The sequence below is a fragment of the Petaurus breviceps genome, unplaced genomic scaffold (genome assembly GCF_028583685.1).
Source record: "Petaurus breviceps papuanus isolate PSGF00001 unplaced genomic scaffold, PetGlider_PUasm1.0 90842, whole genome shotgun sequence".
In the NCBI taxonomy this organism is placed as follows: Eukaryota; Metazoa; Chordata; class Mammalia; order Diprotodontia; family Petauridae; genus Petaurus; species Petaurus breviceps.
In genome coordinates this window covers 6,226,664-6,249,564 of record NW_027187358.1, presented here as the reverse complement: position 1 = coordinate 6,249,564, position 22,901 = coordinate 6,226,664, and the positions used below count along the sequence as shown (strand labels likewise).

Sequence of the window (22,901 nt, the reverse complement as noted above, 5' to 3'; positions counted from 1 at the left end):
TAAAAGTTAAGATTGTACTAAGAACATTGTAGCTTAGGGTTTTTATTCTTGTGATGATATATCTACTCTTTATTAATGCAACCTTCTCCCTTTGAATGTTCCAAGTTATTTTCTCTTGTCTCTATTTTTATTTTTAAATAGATTAGTGGTAGTAGTAGTAGTCATCATCATCGTAGTACTAGTAGTAGTAGAAGACAACCATAGCCTAGACATTTTTATTTTTAAAATAATATTCCATTTTCCCAGTAGTTTCATCAGGATTTCACCCATTCATTTTATTAAATAAAGTCTTAATTATTGAGTTTTCTCCCTTTTTAAGCTACATCCATTTTAAAGTTTATTTTTATTATAAGCCAAAAAATCAACAACAAACATGAAAGCTTCCAAAATAATCATAAATCTCTTACATACGGCTTGTTTTCAAAATTGACATTAAATTTAATATTACCGATATTGTTCTTCTTGTCTTTGTCCCCTTTTGGACTCCTATATTCTTAAGTGTATTTTTAAATGTTCCTTTGTGTTCTTTTCTTTTTTGTGTACCATTTTTGTTTTCCCTTGCTACTTGGACCCTCCAACCCCAAGAAAATGCATGTCCCCCTCCCTCAGTAACAAAAATTATAGTCAATATAGATATGTTGTAAGGGTTGCGTCAATGTGTTACCTACAACCCCCCTATTATTTTACCAAGAGGTAGAAACCACACTTTGTCCTCAGTTTGTCTTAAGTCGTGGATAGTCATTGCATTGTTCACAGTTCTTGATTACTTTCAAAGATGTTTTCCTTTATATTTTGTCACTATGCAAATAGGTCTCCTGATTCTGCACACTTTATTCTGTGTGTACAAATTTTCCTGGGTTTTGTAGGGACTGTAAGGATATTATTTTATGGTATTTATCCATTTTAAATGGATATTAAGAATTCTCAGTAGGAAATGCTCTAGTGACTAAACATATACGAAATCCTAATATTTAGACATGTTGCTATTTGAAAAAATAAAAGCAACCGTGTAGTGTATTATTTGTTCAGAATACACAAGGGGCTTGGATTAGGTGGTCTTTTTAAGAGCCTTTCCAGATCTAGATCTATGATGATGATGAAATGCTACATTAGATACTGGCCATGACCAGTATTCCTTGGGATAAGGCCAGTTTTCATTATTTAGAATAATGCAAAGTCTTTCATTGACTATGGTATGTTTTCTAAACACAGTCCCAGGCAGATTTCCATCATTTGAAATATGTACACTTCATCATTAGCTATATCTTTCTGTGTAGGGTTATGAGAAAATATTCCAAATACTCCTTTCTCAGGATAGGTTCTTTTTTTCATCATTTTTTGTAGATGGGTAAATATTAAGGAATGATCATTTCTTTGGTCTAACTGCTAAAAGTGAAGAGTGGTATAGATTCTCCCCACAAAGGTACCCAAAGTTTGGATCATAAGTAAATTATTTTCAACAGTTTATATACTCAGATAGGAATGCCTTTTTACGTTGTCACTTTAAAGTACTTCGAATGCTGCTATTTGGCATGTATTTAAAAGGCTATATAACCAATATAATACCTCAAGACCATTCCATGCTATCCATACTATGAATTTTATACCAAAGCCTCAGCTTTTAAAGTCTGGGGGAGAACTGGAGATGGGGAGGTAGAAGGGTTAAAAAAAAATTACTATCTTAAATTATAAGACTAGAAAAAACTTGTATCTCAACGATATCTAAAGCAAATCTCTGATTCATTATAATCTCACTTCCTTTTAGGTAAGTATCCTGAACATGCACAGAGTAAGAAGTTTTTTAGTATTTGGAATGATAAAAAAGGCTTTTATAGTAGTGACTAATGTTTATTTAATCACGATAAAGATTGGGGAAAGTAAATCCTTTACTATATGCAATTTATGGTCCCATGCTCGACTTGTTGACTTGACTTAAAGGCTTTGACAGATGGGACAAAGGGAAAAAAGTCAAACTGAGCAATGGGTGCTTTGGGAGAGATTAAGAGGATTGGTTGGGGGAGTAAGAAAATCCTGCATTCATTGACTGCATTGGGGAACCTCAGAGGCTGAAAGTGACTGAGAGGATAGTCTTGTTGTGGTGTCTTTGGAGGATTTTCTTGGGATTGATGAGAATAATTTAGCAATGACCTTGCTTTCCCCACAATCCGCTCAAGCTTAGAAATTCAAGTTCATAGGCTGCTCAGTTGTTTGTCACAAGAACATCCATCAGTGAGTTTTATCTTGATTTTTGATATGGCAAATGGCAACAATTGCTTTTGCTTTTTTTTTTTTTTTTGCCTGTAGAGATTTTTTAATCTGAAAATGAACCTTGTAAAGTTATCCCTGGGTATTAAGGCTGTCTAAATTTCATTAGAAATAGTATACCAAAAACATAAAATTAGTCTATTTTTAAAAGCAAGTAGATTTTAGTGATGAAATATTTCTTTGCTCTTGAGTTAGAAAAGTTTTTTATCTTAAGGATAAGAAAAAATTGATATGTCATTTCCATTTTGATGTGGCAAAGGCATTAGTACTACAACATATTCAGCTTAAAAATTGTATGCATCTACATGACAGAAATTTGAAAATTAATCAACCAAATGATATGGTGTTAGTTCATAATATGCTTTAGTTTATATTTAAAATATACAGTGCTGAAAATAAATGTTTCAATTTTATTGCAGAAAGAATAGTTTTACATTTTATAATTATGGTGAACGTAAAATAAAAAGAGGAAAAAGTATCCAGCTTAGGATACAGCAGAACAATGCAGGGCATGCAGTTATTTTAGTCATCTAATATGTCAGCATTCAAGAATCTGAACCGATTGTTTAAAAAAAATCTTGTACTTTGTTTCTTTTGTTGCTCATTTCCAACTTTGTCATCTGTCAGAATGCAAAAAAAAATTATCCTTCTATAACCATTGACAGGATAACACAAAAGCTGTCTCCAGGTCGATATTTTGCAGCAATATTTTTAACATACGAACAGTAGTTTTTATAATTTCACCTTGGTGCTCAACCATTTATTATCGTATCAGAAGCATGTCAGTAATTCCTTTCTAAATGTCTGCTTCTTTTAGTGCTGAGACCCACATCAAGGGCTTCACACTGAACGATGCTGCCAACAGCCTCCTCATCATAACGCAAGTTAGGCGGGATTATTTGAAAGGTATGTCACAATGCTTGACCTTTACGTCACATTAATGCCTCTGCAGATTTTTCTTGTAACGCCCTTCGAATACTTGGATAAAGGAGTCCATTTAGCAAATTACCTGCTTATCAAGAGCCTTTTGTGGTAGCTGAGAGACGTAAATTACTGTACATGCATTTATAATACAGCTTGAATATGAATGTACTTGTCATTTGACCACTTAGTCCAGTTTCCATTCCATTTAACACAAGATGGGTTTTCTTAAGATGAATCACAGCTCTTCAGACATGCAAAATTTGTACTCCAGAACGAGAGAAAGTACAGGCTTTCAAGTGCGTTAAAATTCACAGCACAAGTCATTTTGCTTTGGAAATTAACATACTTTAGAGCATCTGAAACAATTCTCAGCAGTTGTTTCTTGCATATTGTGTTGGTTGTGTGAGATATCAAATGAGTTAAATTGAGTGTTAAATGTGCATGATTGTGCACTAAATGATTATAATATTGATTTAAAAAACTTAATCTAATACTTTTTTAATAGTTCACAATACCAACAGTAATAAAATGTAGAGTCCTTGTCTCAGGGTTTAGGATTTTTAAATCAGTTTTATTATGGGATCTCTGGAATATTGAACTTGTATAGAATAAAGATGGTGTCCTTTTTCATGTTACTGCGCTTTTCTGTTTTTGCAATGTCGTTTTGATTTAGAACTGATTAGGCTTTTAGCAAGGGAAAATATTCTTCAAGTCAGGGATCTAACAACAGTGTCTCTTTTTCTTCTTCCCATCCACAGCGTTTACCAATTTGGCAAATCTGTGATCACTTTACTTTAGGTTAGAGATCTCAAAGATTAGATGAAAAAACTCCCCATTAACTGTTTTATTGCATTGTTGCATTTTTCTTTAGTAGCATTAAAATACTTTATGGATTTTTCTAAGGCAGCTTCAGACTCTATGAAATGCACTCTCAGCCCCACTATAGTGCTGAAAGGGAGAACTTAGTACACTAACTGTTCATGATTTCGTTTCTGTTATTTTATAAAGGGGCCCTTTTCATTTATACTTTTAGTTAAGCCTGAATTTGTTGAGAGAGATTAATTTTTTAAATGGTTCAGTGTTACCACCCTATCGTTGATGCCCCTAGAGTCCTTCTCCCTCAGTTCTGTTCTTAATCCCTCTTTAGTCAGGGAAGTCCGATCCGGCTTTCATCTTTTTGCACGTCATAAGTAAGGAATATTGTATATTAAATGGTGTTTGGGAGAAAGTTACAATTTAAAGTTATTTTTACAAGAAGATGACTTAGAGGACATGAAGAAAGTGTAACTATGTAAAGCTGATAATTTGCCTAGAATGTTAAATATTTTAAAAAATCAAAAAGACAAAACTTGAGAGTATGTAGCAAGTTCACTTTTGGTAAACACCAGATGGCTACTTCTTTTGGCCTGAAAATGAAAAGCTAGAGTACTTGAGCTTTGGGAAAGTTTTTCTACAGAATCTGAACATGGATACATTGTTTTATATGCCTCATGTCTTTATAATTAGTATATGACTAGCCATTAATTATATGCTGTCTTGTATTTGACATTGTATCATGGATCATCGTCTTCTCCCTTGCTATCAACTATAAGCTCCTTGAGGTCAGGACCATGTCTTTCACTGCTGTACTTTTTCATGCTTCATTTTCCTGTTCTCTTCACCTCTGGCTAATATGGCACGGGGCTGAGCTGATAATTGGTGCTCAATACATACTTTTTTTTGTACCATTTTTAGATTATATCATTACTCATGAAACAGATGTGGATATAAAAAACATTAGCATAAAGCTGGCTCGAATTAGCAGCTGTTCTTCCCCGCTTCTCCTCACTGTTGCCCCTCCACTTTCCTACCTCCACACAACCATATATTTACTTTGCTGCCCTTGGCTATTGATTACCCACATACCCTTTTGGCTCTCCCTACATCAACTCCTTTAACCCTTGTTGCAACCTCTACATACTCATTCTCCAGCTGCTGGCAAAGAAAATGAAAACACTTTTGTCTTCTTTGATAAACACCAACCTTTGGTGAACCAATTTGATCATCTCATTAGAGAGATTTTTTAATGCTTGATAATTATTTAGTGCCCCTTGCGGTAACAATTTTATTTTAACCAAGCACTTACCATCATTAATGTGAGAGTTTGCTGGGAAAGGAAGAATGCTTTTGAGAAGCATTTTTCCAAAAATCTCTGAAGTCCTAAATTGCTACTTTTCAAGTTCATGCATAAGGCCCACCATTGCTAAGAGCATGGTTTCAATGATTTTCCTAGTTTCTTACTAGTGTTGCAGTTTTTGTGAATTTTTTAGAGAATAGGCAAAACTCCAAATGAAAATTATAATTTTAATGAGGAAAAAAGAGTAATTTATATATTTGTGGCATTTTATAATGGGCAGTGATGTACTTAGTGTAGTAGAGCCTATTCCTGGATTCATTATGGCTTAGTGTTCTCTTTTATGTAGTTATGTAAGATATTCAATAAAAATGAGGCTGCTGCTTATAGAGTTACAATGAAAGCAAGAGAAAAGGGGTTTAGTTTAATTCGTTCTCTTTAGATGTCCATAATTTTGCCCTTTTCTAAATGAAATGTTTTTTGTTAACCAGTCGACATAGGTAATAAAGAGTGAACACATCTTTCTTTCTGTTTCCCAACATAGAAATCTGCATAACTCACAGAACAGTTTCAGTATGCTCCTTTGGCTCCTGCTGTTGTCATTAATACTGATAGTACCCCAGTTAGTGAAGTTTAATAAAAATGGTTATTAGAAACTTGTAATAATCATATCTTTAAGAACTTATTGGAATGGGAGTTTATGGGAAAGTATTGGGATTGGAAGAATTTGAATGTGGAGTCCATAGTCACAAGTTCAAATACTGACACAGAACAATTAATCCTTGCCCTAGAAAAGCTTATACATAACCTCTCAGGGCCTGTTTCTCACCTGTAAAGTGAGGGCATAAGATTACATAGTTAGTCAAGTGCCCATCTGGCTCTGAAATCTGTGATTCTTAGGGGCTTTGGGAAATGACACATTTGTAGCGATTGGTACAGAATGGACACTCAGTGAAGATTTATTGGATTATTGGGTTTTCTACATTATTTATGAACAGAAAACTTGGAATTTAATTCATAAATTGAACCTTAGAATTCAAATTTTATCTTATCCAGTTATTTGCAGTTAAAAATATAAAAGGAAAAAGCTAATTTGTATTTCCCCCTTGTCAGTAATGTATACTTTGTCCCAATAAATCACCATGTTTTTTAAAGCTTTAAAAAATTTCACATTATAGTCAAGCTTTGAGGAGTCCATAGTTGTTTGCAATTTTAAAAAATTGTTTTAAAATATAAGAGAAGCAGAATGCTTGAAAACACTGAATTTATAAACTTTGTGTCCTCTACTTGCTCTTTTGTTTTTCTTTTCTGTCTTAGATGCTTTGACTACATTGAAGACAGCCTTAGACTCTCATCAGGCACCTTCTCCACTCGCCGTTACTCGCCTTGTTCAGGCTTTTGCTTTAAAGGGTGATAAAGAAAACATACAAGTAATTGAAAAGATGGTACATGACCTTCAAGATTCAGTTCGTCTTTCACGCATGCTTTTTATCAATAATAATGCTCTTGCTGAAATAAAGAAGTAAGTATTTTCAAATATCAGTTAATCTTTCATTGGAAATTGGTGAGGGAAATTACTGCCATCACTTTTTAAGTTTTATCTTTTTATTATTAATTGGGTCTAGCTTGTAAGTTACATGAGATACTGATGCCTTGTAAGCAGTGATGAATTGAGCGTTGATATTTTTCTTAGTTTTACTTTCACTGTAAACAGTGATAGCTATTTGTATTTGGAGACCATACTTGCTAGATCCTCATTCATGCATATGTTAAGCATATCCAGCTACCTTATTCATTGAAACATTTTGTTCTAAAATTGAATAATTTGAATGCACAGTTCTTTGCTGTATCAAATAGCTCTTTAAGTTTAGTAAGTACTTTAATAAGTACCTGAGAATTTAGTAAGTACTTGAATTTTCATAAACCACAACAAGCATACTTGATTCACATGTGTTTTTATTTTTAATTGTCTTTCATTTTGGAATTAAATCATTAAATTTAGGGTAAATTAAATTATTAAAATTAGGGTATGATATTTTTAAAATAATGTTAATCTACCTCTAGTACCTTATCTAACTTTTATGTGATATGGTATTACAATATGATTTGTATAGTAAGGGTAATTACAGACCTATATATAATCAGACATGCACAAACTGTTACACTCACACACACATCTTAAACAATTATTTCTTTTTTTCCCCTCTATTCCAGAGTCTGAAAATGCTTTTCTTTCAGGCTTCAAAAAGCAACAATTCAATACTTCTTATAATCTGTAGTCACGTAAGAGATGATGAATAACTGGTTATGACAGGTCCTAGGACCAAAGAAAATAGATGTTGGATATTTCCTGTGGAGGCCAATTTAAGTATTACATAGACTATGGTTTCATATTCATTTTAAATTTAACTTATATGAAGTATGGATGCTCTGGTAACTGTTTAAGCCTAATGTAGCTTATGGTTAATTACTACTTCTGGTGTGTTAATACTATAAAATGTTTTTAAATTCAGCAATCAGATTTATCTTTTGCTTTTTTTGGAGGGGGGAAGGCAGGGCAGTTGGGGTTAAGTGACTTGCCCAAGGTCATATGGTAAGTGTTAAGTGTCTGAGGCCCGATTTGAACTTAGGTCCTCCTGACTCCAGGACCAGTGCTCTATTCGCTGTGCCACATAGCTGCCCCAAGATTTCTGTTAAATAGAATTTTAGACAAGTAACTTTCCTACTTTTACATTACCATAATTTGTTAAATGTTTATGCAATTTAACATTAATTTTCTTTTTTTGGAATCCTTCATGCCAAATTATATATTGACCTAACTGAATTTTAAGGCACAAACATTTTTTAAATGTTTTTACAGTAATTCCATTTTTACTTTAATATAAAGAGGAAATGTTCTTCACATTTCAATTGTACCAGACAGTATTTAGAGTCAAGCCTTTATTGGCTTCTGAACATGCAGGGCTTAGTGTCTTGAAAGTCTTTACACCATTGTGGAACGTTTCTTTTCCTGTTTAACAGCATTCCCCCTTATTGTTTTCAATGTGGATATGATAGTTAAACCTTCCAAGGAAATATGAAAAATTAAAGCTCATGATTTATGATAATACAGAGTTATCTTGATTGTTTACTTGAGCACTTCTGTTCACGTTGCCATTTCTGCTTCCAAGACACTGTTTTATAAAGACATCCATCATGTTTGCCTACTTATATATGGTAGAGGTCAGAGTTTGTTCTCAAAAGAAGTCTAGTTGTGTTTATCACTATTTATTCTTCCACTCAGCAACAAAGAACCACTGTGTTTCTACCCTTTTTCACTGTCCACAGTATAATATCTTTTTTAAGTCCTTTTTTCATTGTTTTTATAATGTTACAAAGTCAGCAAAACTTTCCTTCACAGCAACAACACAGATGCCGCAGTTGAATATCTTGAGTCTTTGTTTACTTCGGGACCTCTGGGCACTGAGAAGCAGCAGTCAAGTATTGCCTATTTGTTCAGAAAAGTAATAGAAGAGCAATTGGAACCAGCTACTGAGAAATGTAAGTTAATTACACTTTGTAGTGCTAAATTTATAAAGTGACCGTTTTATGATTCTAATGAAAACTTTTCTTTCTCCGCATTTCAGTGAGTATCATGGCAGAGAGATTAGCCAATCAATTTGCAATTTACAGACCGGTCACGGATATGTTTCTTGAGTACATACATTCAGGCAGAGTGGATGATGCAAGAGCTCTACTACAGGTAATAATAGCACAAGCAGTCCTGCTTGTAATTTATCCTCAGGAAGTGATGAGGGTGTATACAGAGCAGAGCCCAGGAGGGGGAGTCTGATGTTAGGACACGGTTGTTACTGTCTGTGTCCTGGTAGCGTGGCTGTGGATGAGAAGCCAGAGTCCTGCACCATGAGGGTTGTTAAAGGGGGCCCCTCTATTCAAGAGAAGAGATGCTGATTCTTAAGTACTTAGCAATGTCCCAGGATGAGAAAGGCATTCTCTGTGAAATTAGTGCCTTGGGCATTTGCTCAGTTTGATAAAAGTCCTTTCACATGAGATCACAATCCATTTTCGTTTTTTACTTAATTTTACTAATGTTCTAAATACTGTGCATCACTATAGCAACACAGTTTGCAAACAAAAAGTAGGAAATGTTTGCTTTTCATGTAAAGCCTCTCACTTGAATCCGCAAACATTCTCTGTGCTTTATTCAAGGTTTATTAAGAGTTGAATTTGCTTTCTATTCACTTGTGTGTCACAGACACATTAAATGACAAATGCAGGTCTCTGTGGCCCAGAGTCTCAGTTAAATTAGCAATCTTCAGGGAACGAGACAAGCGCATTCATGCCATTTTAACAGCACTAAATATAAAGCTGCACCAAGTGCAGAATGAACTGTGGGTGATAAGAGCTGCCACCGGCAGTGTACACAAACAGGCACAGACGGGGAGTCTCTTCCCAGCAGGTGGCAGTCAAACAGTCACAGGGATGCCGGGGATTGCTGTGTTTGTGTAGACTCCCTGTGTCAGAGTGAGGCCTGTTACCAGTTTCTGATAGTAAATACAACTCTGTTCACTTTGGCTTTTGCCAGCTGCTGATTGTCTTAAGTAGGAAGAAGAGGGAAGGCAACCGTCGCCCACCCATTGGAGCCTTTTTTGCATCTTTAAAGCCATTTGGCTGTTAAGTGGGAAGGAGAAGAAAGGGACAATTTCTAGATAAACAGTATTCCCCTTGTAATAGAGCAGACAGTCCCATTTCTATTTCTGTATCCTTGTGCTTGAGAGAGAAATTTTTTCTAGTTTTTTTAAGAATGAATTTCTTTTTATTAAAATTTGTAATCCTAGAACCTATTTCTTTTTCATTTTATATTTTTCATATTAATTGATCAATAATGTATCCTTAGGTGAAAATATCTCATTACATTTTAGGTCAAGTGCTCCATAAATAAATAAATAAAGGTGGTATAACATGTTTATAGTTATTGGTTCTGCTCATAACATTATCTAAGACTGGATCTGTGTTTAACTGTCCATCTGCTTTCGTTTAATCACTGAACTATTTTGGGGTGATATACTTTTGTGAAGATGAGGCTGTGCAGGCCTTCTGCACACCTGTTATGACCCTTGAATCTCAAAGGACTGTCATTTGTGTCAAGTGCCTCAGGATGACTAGACCCAGCATCACTGCCAGCTCCCCTGAGCACACAGCAGCCTCTGAGAGGGCATGGTTCCCACAGGGCACTGCCCACCCCATATCAGGATCCTTTAACAGTGTCTGTCCCTTCAGTAGAAAGAAACTTCAAATGATAAACCCTCTCTACCACTTTGTCAGACAGAGGACAACTCACCATAGGTCATTCTTGCATCATGGAAGGAAGCATACCTTATTCAAAGATGCTGAAATCTGCCACTTATCCTGTACATATTCTGTATGCTCCCCAAAGTGTTTTTTATACTATTCCATTTCACATTGACAGTGTAAAGCTTATAAAAGGCAGTGTGCTTTTAAAAACTTAAAAGAATGACATCTATGATGAGTGTAAACTAAAATATTTTCTTGCCATATTTGATTTTACTATAGCTTCTGAGAGGGGATAGACACTTGATTTATCTGGTCTGTCACATAAACTTTTTTTTTGAGTTTAACTTTTGTCTCTTTCTCAAGCACTGGCTGTCTGTTGCAATGAAAGCCTTTTATAAAATAGAGAGATTGAAATCAGTCCTTTTGTATGCATAAGTGTAGGTAATTATACTTTAAAGAGAACTTGCTTTGTACATTTTAATTTTTATAAAGAAACGAGCAGTTATCTCCCTGACACCTTATTAAATGTATAATTAACCTTATGATCCCTAGCTCACTTGTGAATGCTTGGCAGTATAATTGGAGAGGAATAGTGTTTCTTTTTTTCTCTTTCTTTGCAGTCCTAAACCTTATTCTGTGGATGTTGAAGAATTAGTTTAATTTTTTTTCTGTTCTTTTTAAACAAACTTTATACTTGCAGTGCCAAGGACATCATTTACAAAAGCTTGGCATGGGTTGTACTTGTTTTCTTTAAAAAAATAAATGATCAGCTATTAGGCTTTACTGGTAGTAATAATATATTACTGTATTATTTTGAACTTTCTTAATTGGAAATATTCACCTTAGTCTGCTTGTTGATGAAGAACCTGCACTTATTGAATACTGTTTTAATTTTTCTTTTCCCTTTTTAAGAGGTGTGGTGCAATAGCTGAACAAACTCCAATCCTTTTGGGATTTTTTCTTAAGAATTCTAAGATTCAAGGAAAGGTAATATGATTTACAGTTTATTGTGATTAAAATCAAGTTTGGATATGTTGAGTTCCAAATTCTTGCTCCTCTGTTATAGATGCAAGGAACTTTTCTAAAATTACTTTTATTCTAAGATGTCTGTTTCTATAAAATTAAAATTTCTAATTGACATTAAGAAGCTCTATGCAATAGGAAACATGATGTAAAAGATCAATGTCCCTAATATCTTGGGAGGAGGAAAAGGGAGCCTTTTTTTTTTTCAATAGTTCGTATGAAAATTTTTCTTTTTTTTCTGTTTGAATAGAAACTGTGTTCTCCAGTGCCCCACTTTTATTGTCCAGGGTATTCCTTTGAGTCCTTCTCTGTAGTTATATTAGCAATATAGTATACTTCTATCCATTGAGTTTTTTGCTTTTATGGCTATAGATCAAGCTCTAAGAAATAGCCAACAAAAACATGAATTTAAAACTGTACCAATTGTGTTGCTGCCATTGTGGTGAAGCTATTGACAAGAGCCAGAGAGAGTACAAATAGTGAGTTATGACTCTTCGGCGATACCAGTTATCGTCAGCACCTGTTTTCAAATGCTATCTTAAAAATGAAAACTTTTGTAACTTTGGGCAAATCTCTTAACCTCCCTGGCCTTCCGTTTCCTTAGCTATAAAATGAGAGGTTGGGTTGGGGACCTCAAGGTCCTTCTCCCCATAGACCTATGATCCTATGAAGCCATCAGGTACATCAGTTTATTTTGGTTTCACATCAGCCTTATCCCAACATAGCCTTAGGTGACTATTAAAACTTCAAACAGTCCAAAGCCCCAGCACCTACTTTTATGTCATGAATAACCACCACAGCAAAGCGGGTTTAGTCCTGTTTCTGTATGATGAGCATTGGAAACCATTGTCTGGTGCTACTTGGGTTGAGTACATTGTGTGATTTCAAACTCACTTGGCAATAATAACTTTTTGTTTATGTGATAGAGAAAAAAATGTCCATGTTACCACATAGAAAGTTCCCCTTATTATTCTAAAGAAGCATTTGAATGCCTGTGGCTTATGTGTGAAATGTAAACCTTGTAGAACTTTGATCATCGTTGTTATTTCTTTCTTAGAAAAATGGCCACATGTACCCAGTCTTCTACTACTCTGAAAAACTCCTACTCTCCTGTTAGTAAGAGAGGGGACAGAAGATGCGCAGTGACTTAATATTTCCTCTGAGAACAGTCACTCCCAGGGAGTAGCATGGAGAAGATATGGGAAATCACGGGGAAGGCCAGGGACAGAAAGGGATACCTAGGCCAAATAAAGTAAATGGTTTTAAGTGCCATGTGTGCATTTTCTGCTGTGATTGAGTAGGCCTGTCTTGAAATCATTATTGCTGTCGAAGAAATGGGAAAGCGGCACAAAACTTTAAAAAGCATATAGCTACTCTTATTTGCTCAGGCAGATTGGAATTGATGCTTGGAAGTATTTTTTGGTTATCTGCTATAACTTGGCGGGACATTTATAAAATACTACAATCCAGAAATAAAATGAAAAATTCAGTGAAACATAATATACATGACTGAGTTGTTCACATTTCATCTAATGTCTTAGGCATTGTCCTTCCTGCTCTATAACTGTTTAACAAAATTCGTGATGGGAACAGAGATTTAGAACTAGCACGACATATATATTAACCCAGTGTTAGTTGATAAACCAAATTCACCTATCCCCTAACTTTAAAGCGTGTCAGACCTTGAATTTACAAAGAACCCAACAGAAATTGCATGTGTCTGGGTGTCTTGACTCTGCTGTAGTGTCAACACCTTAAATGTTCAATATTCCTCATTTTCTCACAGCAAAAATTGCTGTGCCATGAATGAAAAAAAAAACAAAACGTGAGAACCCCTTAAGTCCTCACTTTGCAGATGTGTAATCTAAGGCCTAGTGAGTGTAAGTGACTTAGCCAAGGTCATACAGGTAGATATCAGGTAAAAAAGGCAGGATTCAGGTCCATGCTGTCCACCTCTACAGACCTTTTCCATAACATTATCTATTCTGAATCATTCATGACCATGATCTTTTCAAAATATGAAAAACCCAAGAGCTGGCTAACACTCAGAACACTCACTTTTAAAAACTGAACTTATATATAAATAGTTTGAATGGTTGAAAAATAATGAAATCTAGTATATATGTAAATGTAGCTGAATTAGCATAATTAGTGTTGAGACTTTTACAAAAATGATAGTTTCTTTTTTCCCCTACTGTATTCAATCTGCATGAAATACCAAGAAATAGAAAAGAGAAAGTAGCCTTTAAATTGAAGTCTATACTGTTGTATTTATTACCAAAAAGACTTTCTGAAATAATGGGCAGGTGTCAGTGTTGTCATTTTTTGATTCTTTGTTTTAGTTTTTGTTAATGTTTTTGTTATATATTTTTATTTTCTAGACTCATACTCTTAAGTCCTTATTAGAAGTGATTCCTGACTTAACTGCAAATCTAGAAGTATATGGTTTCCTCATGAGAAGCTATGGTAATGTACTAAAATTCACATGGAGTATATATAAAATGTTTATTAAATATTGCTAAATGCATTCAATTTTTAATTAATGACTCAAGTACCAAAATTCCAAACATCTGCTAAGTTATTTTGTTGGTTTTCAGATTTTATTTTGTGATTTTGGGTTTGTTTCCAGTCTTCAAAAGTTGTAGGTTCCATAGAATACCACATTGCTTCAAAGGCTTTCACTGAACCTGAATCTAGTTTTGTTTTTGGTACCTAATGCCAATCTTGTTTTCACCAGGAACCTTCAGACTAGAATGTGGCATGAAGTGGGATAACTTGAATCAGAGTATATTGCTGCCTTTAGACTACTATTATGCCAAATAGCTCATTATTCTGATTCTCCATTGCCTTGCCCATCCACTATGAAATAAGAGCTCCCTTTCAGTTAATGAATGCTATTCACAGGTAATGCTGTTCCAAAACTCAGAATTCCTATATCTTTGTGGTATAAAAGGAAAGCTGGACTAGCTGATAGGACACATCTGTGTATCTCCCTTCAGAGTGTAGGATCTCTCCTGTTTGATTGTTCTCCATAAATAAGAAATAATCATATTTCTTAAATTCAATCTCAGTATTTTACATCTCCCTTTTTAAAACAGTTTAAGTGTTTTTGTTGTTTAGCCTCGTACAAACCTCTGAATATACATTTCCTGGTGGGGCTGTTTACAGATGTCAGGGATTCCAGGTATCAAGGAGGCACCCTTGTGCCTTGTGCACTAGTAATGGGGCATGAATGACTTCTTGTTGGTGTTACCTTTTTCACATTTCATCCATGTGTTTTAATGTCATAGAGAGAAGGTACATTTTCTGCTTCTGAAGTTTTCCAACTATTTGTAACCAAGTCTGTAATCATAGGATGATAGATTTAGAGCTGGTGGAACCTCTGATCCTATCATATCATGGTCCTGGGCCAGGTGAATGGTGAAGTGTGTTATTTTGTATGAGGAAAGAGAGGAAACAGCAGACATGGTAAGCAGGTTATAAAGCCAGCTCCTGGGTTTTTCATATTTTGAAAAGATCATGGTCATGAGTGATTCAGAACAGATAATTCCAGAGCCTTTTGCCTTTAGCTTTAAAATATGTATGTAACCTTATTTTTCAATATAAGACAGACAACAACTATGATCATAGATTTGACCCGGAAGAGACTGTAGAGAATCTCTAGGCCAGGGCTGGGGACCCTCTGGGTCCTCCACTGTGGCCCTCTGACTGACTCTGTACTTCACAGAACAAATCCCTTTAATAAAAGGATTTGTTTTGTAAAACTTGGACTCAATCAAACACTGCACCCAAGGACCCAGAAGGAAGCTTGTGGCCTCAGGGCCACAGGTTCCTTACCCCTACTCTAGTCTGATACCCCCATTGCAGATGAAAAGAAACCTGAGGCCTAGAGAAGCCACATACCTACTATGTGTTTAACTCACTTTACTGTGCATTTTTTTTTTTTTTAAGCAATTGGGTTAAGTAACTTGCTCAGGGTTACACGGTCAGTTATTTCTGGGTGTGGTGCTAAGTATCTGAGCCTGGATTCGATCCCAGGTTATCCTGACTCTGAGGCCGGTGCTCTTACTCACTGCGCCACCTGGCCACCCCAAAAATGTGTGATTTGTTGCTCCAATAAATCTTTTTTTTGTTTGTTTTTTTGGAGGGCAATTGGGGTTAAGTGACTTGCCCAAGGTCACACAGCTAGTTTTTTGTTGTGTGTGTTTTTTTTTTTTTTTGTTAAGTGTCTGAGGCTGGACTTGAACTCAGGTCCTCCTGACTCCAGGGCAGATGCTCTATTCACTGCACCACCTAGCCACCCCTTTACTTTGTATTCTTGGAGAGACAGAAGAAGGATCAGATGTGGCCTGCATCTGCAAAGAGCTTATAGGCAAGTTAGAGAATGATAGACACTTGAAAAATATCAAACAATTAGGTGCAATAAAGGGATATTATAGCATATTCTAGCATTGTACAAATCCAAAGGTTCAGGACTCTAGTGAAGGCTAGCATAGTCAAGGAAAGCTTCATTTGAACTTTGAAGGGGAATGGCTAGGATCTGGTACATGGAAGGTTGAAGGTTTATTCCAGATGAGGCAAATATGAGTGCAAGCAGTCAGAAGTACCATGTTTGCAGAATGATCTGAGTTCTAGGTAGCTCAGACTGAAGAGCTGGGAGTTATGTGGGGAGGGTGACGGCTTAAGTGTCTGTAGAGCAAAAGGCTTCTTTGCAGTGAATAGAGGAACATGAAAGGCAAGATGAAGACAAAACAAAACAGATTCTGTCCTTGCAGAGAACTTGAAACTGAAGCTACTTCCTGCTTAGTTACAAGGTTATACCTGACCTTCGTGGCCAGGATGCAGAACTCTAGGGGATCACATTGTTTCTCTCTGGCTATTTAAACAATAGCTTGTAAGTCATTGTTTTGTGTTTTGTTGTTTTTGTTTGGTTAGTTTTTGGGGATTGGGGGGGTTATATTTAACCACATTGTTAATATATCCCTTTTAGGATGGAGATGATTCAGTAATGAGCTTAAAAAAATAAGACTGGGTTTCTAGGAACTGTTTAGTCTTGGTGTTTCTCCTGTTCAAGCCTCAGCCTTGACAAATTTGGGCATAGTATTGGTCTTTGGTCCATCTTCCTGCTGGAATGCTTTTTCTGTGGCACACTTGATATTTGAATGGGTATTTCCACATTCTTTATAACCAAACCTAAGAAATTCTAGATTCACGTATTTCTATAGTATGTGCATAAATGGATCAAAAATTGCTTTTCCTACTGCACGTGATGTTTGGGAAAGGAAAAAATGAACAGAAGTATGTTCAAGAAAAGAATCTCTTAATTTTTTAAAAAAATATGTTTATCATTGGATGCTCCCTTTGATGGTTTTCTTATTTCAAGCAATTTCCTTATCTTATTATAAAATGCTGGATTTGGACTTGCCAGCCTCTGAGGTCCTCTCTCTCCAGAGCTAGATCTTTGTTTCTCTGACAATATAGAGCGAGCACAATAAGTGTTTATGGTACATATGTGCTGGATCATTGTAGATATCTTTTTAAACTTTTGCTTTTTATAGCCCACATTATAATACCATTTGTTTAAAAGTAAACATCTATATACTTTTTTTGAGCAAGGGAGTGAGGAGTGTGGTGGTGAGTACCAGGGAGGGCTTTTGGGGATGGAATTCCTAGTGAGAACATTTCCTCAAGCAATGCAGAAAAGCCATTGTGCTAGTCTCCTGGGAGACTGAGAGGTTGCCAAGGACCACAGAGCTTCAGTCCACCAATAAGCATTTAAGTAGGACCAGGCACTACACTGAAGAGAAAAAGCAAAGGTAACTCCTGCTTTCAAAGTTTTTACATTCTAATGAGAGAAACTCGGTGAACATAAATAGGCTCAGAGGTGATAAACTTACTGGGTAGAAACTTCCTTAATAACTGGGGCCTCTCTGTTCAACACAGCCTCCCTCCCATGTTCCATACATGTAAGACTATTGCCATTATTGTCATACAAAAGACCTGCAGATGTGTGGGGATTTTTCTCCCATTAGACTGACATGTGCTAAATGAAATGGGTAGTGTGTTGTATGTGTGTATTAAGTGGTAGTTTTCATTAAAACTTTCTTGAAAGATGTTAAGCATCTATTCATTTATTTGTGAAGATTTTCATAAAAGTCTTTTTTTTTTAAGGACTGCAAGTTTCCTATTGATAATTTTTTTTCTTCAGGATTGGACAAAGATATAGCTTCTGCAAATGGCCTATATGAGGAAATGAAAGCAAAGAATATAAAAATGGACAATATATTTCTAAAACAGTATGCTGCTTTGTTGAAGAATGCTGGTGAGCCTGTCCCTTTCACTGAGCCCCCTGTGAGTATTTCCTAATTAAGGAAAAATACCTCTACAGATTTATAAATGTACTGTATTAATAAAAAAAATCAAATACTTAATTACATAAGGATTAGATCTCTGTGAAGAGCCCTCAGTGGAACTGGTATTTAAGATACTGAGTGTTACAGGCACTGTATAATCTTGCATTGGATTTGACTTGTGGGAGAAGAAAACCTTCTGGGGCTTGTATTTAAAATACAAGATTTTTATCAGTTATGCATCTGTAGGTGTTAGTTTATCAAATGTCCTTGGGGCAGTTATCCCTTTATTTCTAGCTTAAATAGAATTTTATGTTATTTCACTAGCCAACCCAGTTGGTTATGTTGTTGGTCATTACTTGTTTGATTGTATATATGAATTGTTTGAAATTTTTAAAATAAGAGCAATTTTCCTAGGTGGAGGGAATGCTAGACAGACATAAGCATCTCGTCTCCTTGGGCCTAGGTCTGAGAATGAACATCCTTTTCATAATGAAAGGATACAGGATACCTTACTGATTCTCTCCATACAGCCCCAGTTGACAGGGCACCCTCCCCATTAGCACAGAGCTCAGAGTTGGGAAAGAGGTCATGGGGGCTTAAGTTGGGCAAGGGACCAAGAACCAAAAACCTACTCCCTTTTACTCCCTTTCTCCTTTTCTGGAGACCAGAACAAATTGAAGAATGAGAAAGGTATGAATTTTGGGGAGGTTTCCCAGTATTTTCTGTGCATAGGATAGTCTGCATCTCTCTCTTAGACACACGCATACACAAGCGCATGAACATACAAAGTGTTACATATGCAAATACCTTATATCATTTAAACAGCAAAATTAAAAACCAACTAAATGAGTATCCTTTTATTGTTTTTTTTTCCCCCTCCATTGATTACCCCTCTCTTCTCCTCTTTCTCAAATACCTGCCTATTTACTTACCACCTAATCTTGGCCCAGGAGAAAAGACCAGGATAAGTTGGGAATGCTGGTGCCCTGGTGCCTGAATGCCTTCCTTCCCCTTCTTTACCTGGCTACCCTTTATTGGGGGGCAGGGATCCCATGTATCAGAATTACCCTTATGATTTGGTCTTAATGATTGTGCTTATCAGGCTTGTACAATGAAAGAAGAATTAAACATAGTAAGATAATAATGAAACTTAGAAGTTGATGGTAGTAACTCATGTCCCCAAGAATCTTAACAACTGAGTTGCCATGTATCAAGTTTAGTTTTAAAGTTTAGATGTTCATCCCTTTTTGGGTTTTTTGGATGTTGATCTTTTCCTTTTTTCCTCTCTTGCTAAACAGGAAAGCTTCAAATTCTATGTAGAGCAATTGAAGAAAGAAGTACAAGTTCCTTCATGAGGTGGTGGAATTACATTTTGCTTAGCTTATATTATTTCTGTGACGGAAACATTGTTTTAAAATGTGTTTGTCAGGGAAAAAAATGGGAAACTAATTTTGTTTATGTACTTTTATTTACTGAATCTACCATGGATTCAACACATGTTAATTGTATTAATAATAAATTCGACATGCTTAACTCCATTCTTTTTCTTTATTAACTGTTGACTTCAGTGGATGGTTATTGCAACATTTTCTATGTAGCTTCTTTAAAACTAAAAGCTCTGTAGTCTTCAAAAATGTGACTATTACAACTGCTTTCAAACTACATTTCATGAAAACATGAATTCCTTTGTACAGGCACACGCACACATGTGTACACACACACACCCTTTTTAAATAAGTAGTTCCTTCTACTATGCCCCCATTACCACCAGTGGACAAAAAATAAAGCAAAATACTTTCATCATAAACTTGCATAGTTCAGCAGAACAGATGCCCACATTGATTGACTGTCTCCAGAAAAGTACATCTCCTTGCATTTTGAGATCATCCCCTCCCTGGCAGGAAACAAGGTTTCTTTCATCTTCTAGACTCATCGGGGTTGACCAGAGCTTCTAAAGTCTTTTGAAGTTTTTCTTTCTATAATGTGATTGTCATCCTTTATATTGTCATTAGTTCTGTTTATTTAGCTCTCCACCCTCACTCTGTACGGTCTCCCTGTTTTGTAGTCATTCTTTATGACTGCCCAATCCCTGCTTTTCATGTAATTCCACATATAGGAAGAAAGCATTATCTATGTATTAGTTGGATTTTAATGTTAAAAGTATTTCCTGAGTTTGATCTCTTGACCAGTAATAGAATAAAAAAAAACCCAATTCATTGTCTATATTGTAGGAAGTTAATTGCAAAAAAGTTGAAAATGGTTTTTCACTTAGCTTACTCCTTTTAGCTATTACCCCATTTTGGGAGATTACTGTCATTTTTATTCTTTTCCCCCATGGGTTTAGTCATTAAACTCTATTTTTGTTTCCTCTGGTTATTCCCAAGAATTCATATCTTTGTAGGGGAAGAACAGAAATGTTTTTATTGTGCATCAGGTAAACTCGGTACCTACAGATTGAAGGGGAGGAAAGGGACTTTGATTTCTTCTGAGGCCAGGAACTGATTCCTAAGGTAGGATTGGCCAGCATCCACCCATTTGGACTGTGGTTGTGGTCTGACTGTATTCTTTTGAGAGATATAATCAAAGAATTGTGGGATTGACCAGGCCCCAGGGGCAGTGCCTAGCAAAGATGTGATTCATGAATATTCCCCTAAGTTTCCAATTCTTTCAGCTTTGTAGCAATTTACAAAGCTATTGTGTAGTTTTCTCTGAAAAATCAGGTTTGTCTTTTGGGTTGTGTTTTTTGTTTGTTTTGTTTTTTGTTTTGGGTGTTGTTTGGGGGGGGGGGTTATAGTATTTTATATCACAGGTATTAAGTTCCCATAAATTCACCAACTACACACTGGTAGCTAAGCTAGAATAAATTTAAATTTAAGATTCCAGGAAAATGTAAAATACTTTCACAGAGCACATCTTAAAGCAAATTTTCTAAGGTGAGTTTTAGGAAAAGGCAAAAATATTCATGTAGAAAAGCATTGTGTCAGGATAAGCTTTGCTGGTTAGGAGAGTGCTTTCAAAGTAATTGTGGATTCTTGTATTAGAGCTTAAGGAGAATTTCACACTGTTAATATTGTGAATAAATAGTGTGTAACAAAAACTAAGGAGCAGCTTTATTTTTGTTTTATCCATTATGGGAGATGTATTTGCTAAGAGCCCCTCTATGTATTAACAATAACTCTCAACAAAAGAATCTGAGCTTCAGAATAATCACTACAGGACTGATGTCTACTGTGTTATTCCTTTCCTGGTGACTTTGATGCAAGTAGGGAAATGTAACAAATGCTTTCAGAGCATTCAACCACTCTCTTTTGAAAGAAGGAAGTGAAAATCCCTATGACTTGGTTACAAATTAGGAGATTCTTAGCTATTACATACAATAATCCTGCATATCAGGAAGAATAATTAAAGTGGACATTTATATTTAAAAGCATCCTCAATGCGTTGATCATATTTACGAACATTATACATTTGGTTGGAGCAAGTAACCCATCCTTAGGTAGAGATGGGTGAGTTGAGGATACCATTTGTTTCAGTATCCAAAGCAAAAGCACCAACAGACGGTTTACAGTCCAAAAGGAAAAGTTTTTTCCTGGGATTTTTCAAGGCCTAGTTTCTACTGCAAGAGTGACTAGGGTTTAGAGACCAGACTATATTTTATGCCAGGTCAGAATGTATTCCCTGAATCTATTACCCTAAAAGGCTTTCTACACAATTACTCCTGTACCAGGTGATTTCCAGTGTCCTGACAACCAGTATGGTAAAGGGATTCTGTTGAATTTAATCCAGTGACTCAATGGGAGTGACCAGGCAGTAGGGGTTGGTTTGGTTGGTTATGGCAAAAATAACTCAGGAAATACTCCTAGAAGAAGGGTTGTGAGCATTATTTACGAAGCATTATTTGCCCCAAGTGATGAAATCACTCAGCTTTCGAACATTTGATTTGTTCTGGTGGTTAAGGCAGTCTTTATAACCTTAGATTCTTATATATTAAATAAATTCAGAAAATGGAAGTGTGCAATCTTCAGTTACACTCTACTATTCAAGCCTACAATAGGCATGCATGGCTGTTGGACCCTCTCTCATGTCTGATTACAGTTTTCATATTTATATATTGGTGTCTTTCTGACAGACCAATAATCCCATAAATTCAGCAAGTGAAAACAACATCCAAAAGTGTATGTTGAACTGGTAGCTGCAGGGGGTATGAAAATTATGGTAATTTTTAGCTTCTCTATTGTTAGTCATGCACATGAGTGTTTCCAATGGAAATGTATCATGCTTTCAGCACTGAGTGTATTACAAAGCCCACATAATGCAGTCCCGGTACAAATATAGGAAATGGTTGCATTATCAAACACAATATAGTCACTTATCCTGTTTTTGACAGAGGAAAGGAATAACCAGATCTGAAGAGAGTTACAGCATTTGGCCAAATTAAGCCTTGCTGTAAGGACAGTGTATCAGCCTTTCTCAGCAGGAAGCCATCCTCAGGAGGAGGCAGCAGACCTCCTTTTAGCCATGTGTTTGGCCAAACAGAGAACGAGTCTTCCGGCAGTTCCTTGGGTTGTGTGATGATGCCCTGAGAATCACGTCCATTACTCCTCACATCCTTTTAAGGATTGATCTATTCTCCAAGTTGTACTTCCCTTTTTCCCCATATCATGTTCCTAGTATTAGGTTTATGTTCACTAATCATCTCATAATTGAAAATAATGCTGCTATCTCTCGGTCTTGGTTTCCTTTCCTGAGAAGTGAAGGGTCCTAGCTAGATGGCTTCTAAGGGCCGTTTCAGCTTTGAATCAATATACTGTCTATAAGTGATGCTAATTGAGATTTAAAACCACAGTCTACTATAATGCAGGCCTGGCTGAATGGCCTCCTGCCTTCTAATAGGAAGACTAATGCAGTTAGCTGGGAGGGAATAATAA

The 22,901-nt window shown here is 35.9% G+C and overlaps 1 protein-coding gene across 2 annotated transcripts in view; it reads left to right on the top strand.

Annotated features, from left to right (window-relative positions):
- Nucleotides 1-19,511, top strand: part of LRPPRC (leucine rich pentatricopeptide repeat containing) — a 124,158-nt gene extending 104,647 nt beyond the window's left edge. For both annotated transcript variants that reach the window (XM_069071608.1, XM_069071607.1), the window contains 8 exons: nucleotides 3,083-3,171; nucleotides 6,620-6,824; nucleotides 8,703-8,842; nucleotides 8,929-9,044; nucleotides 11,510-11,584; nucleotides 14,002-14,086; nucleotides 17,829-17,971; nucleotides 19,272-19,511. In XM_069071608.1, coding sequence (XP_068927709.1) covers nucleotides 3,083-3,171; nucleotides 6,620-6,824; nucleotides 8,703-8,842; nucleotides 8,929-9,044; nucleotides 11,510-11,584; nucleotides 14,002-14,086; nucleotides 17,829-17,971; nucleotides 19,272-19,328 — 910 coding nt within the window. In that variant the 3' untranslated portion in view covers nucleotides 19,329-19,511. The remainder of the gene's footprint in view (nucleotides 1-3,082; nucleotides 3,172-6,619; nucleotides 6,825-8,702; nucleotides 8,843-8,928; nucleotides 9,045-11,509; nucleotides 11,585-14,001; nucleotides 14,087-17,828; nucleotides 17,972-19,271) is intronic.
- The last annotated feature ends 3,390 nt before the right edge of the window (nucleotides 19,512-22,901 follow it).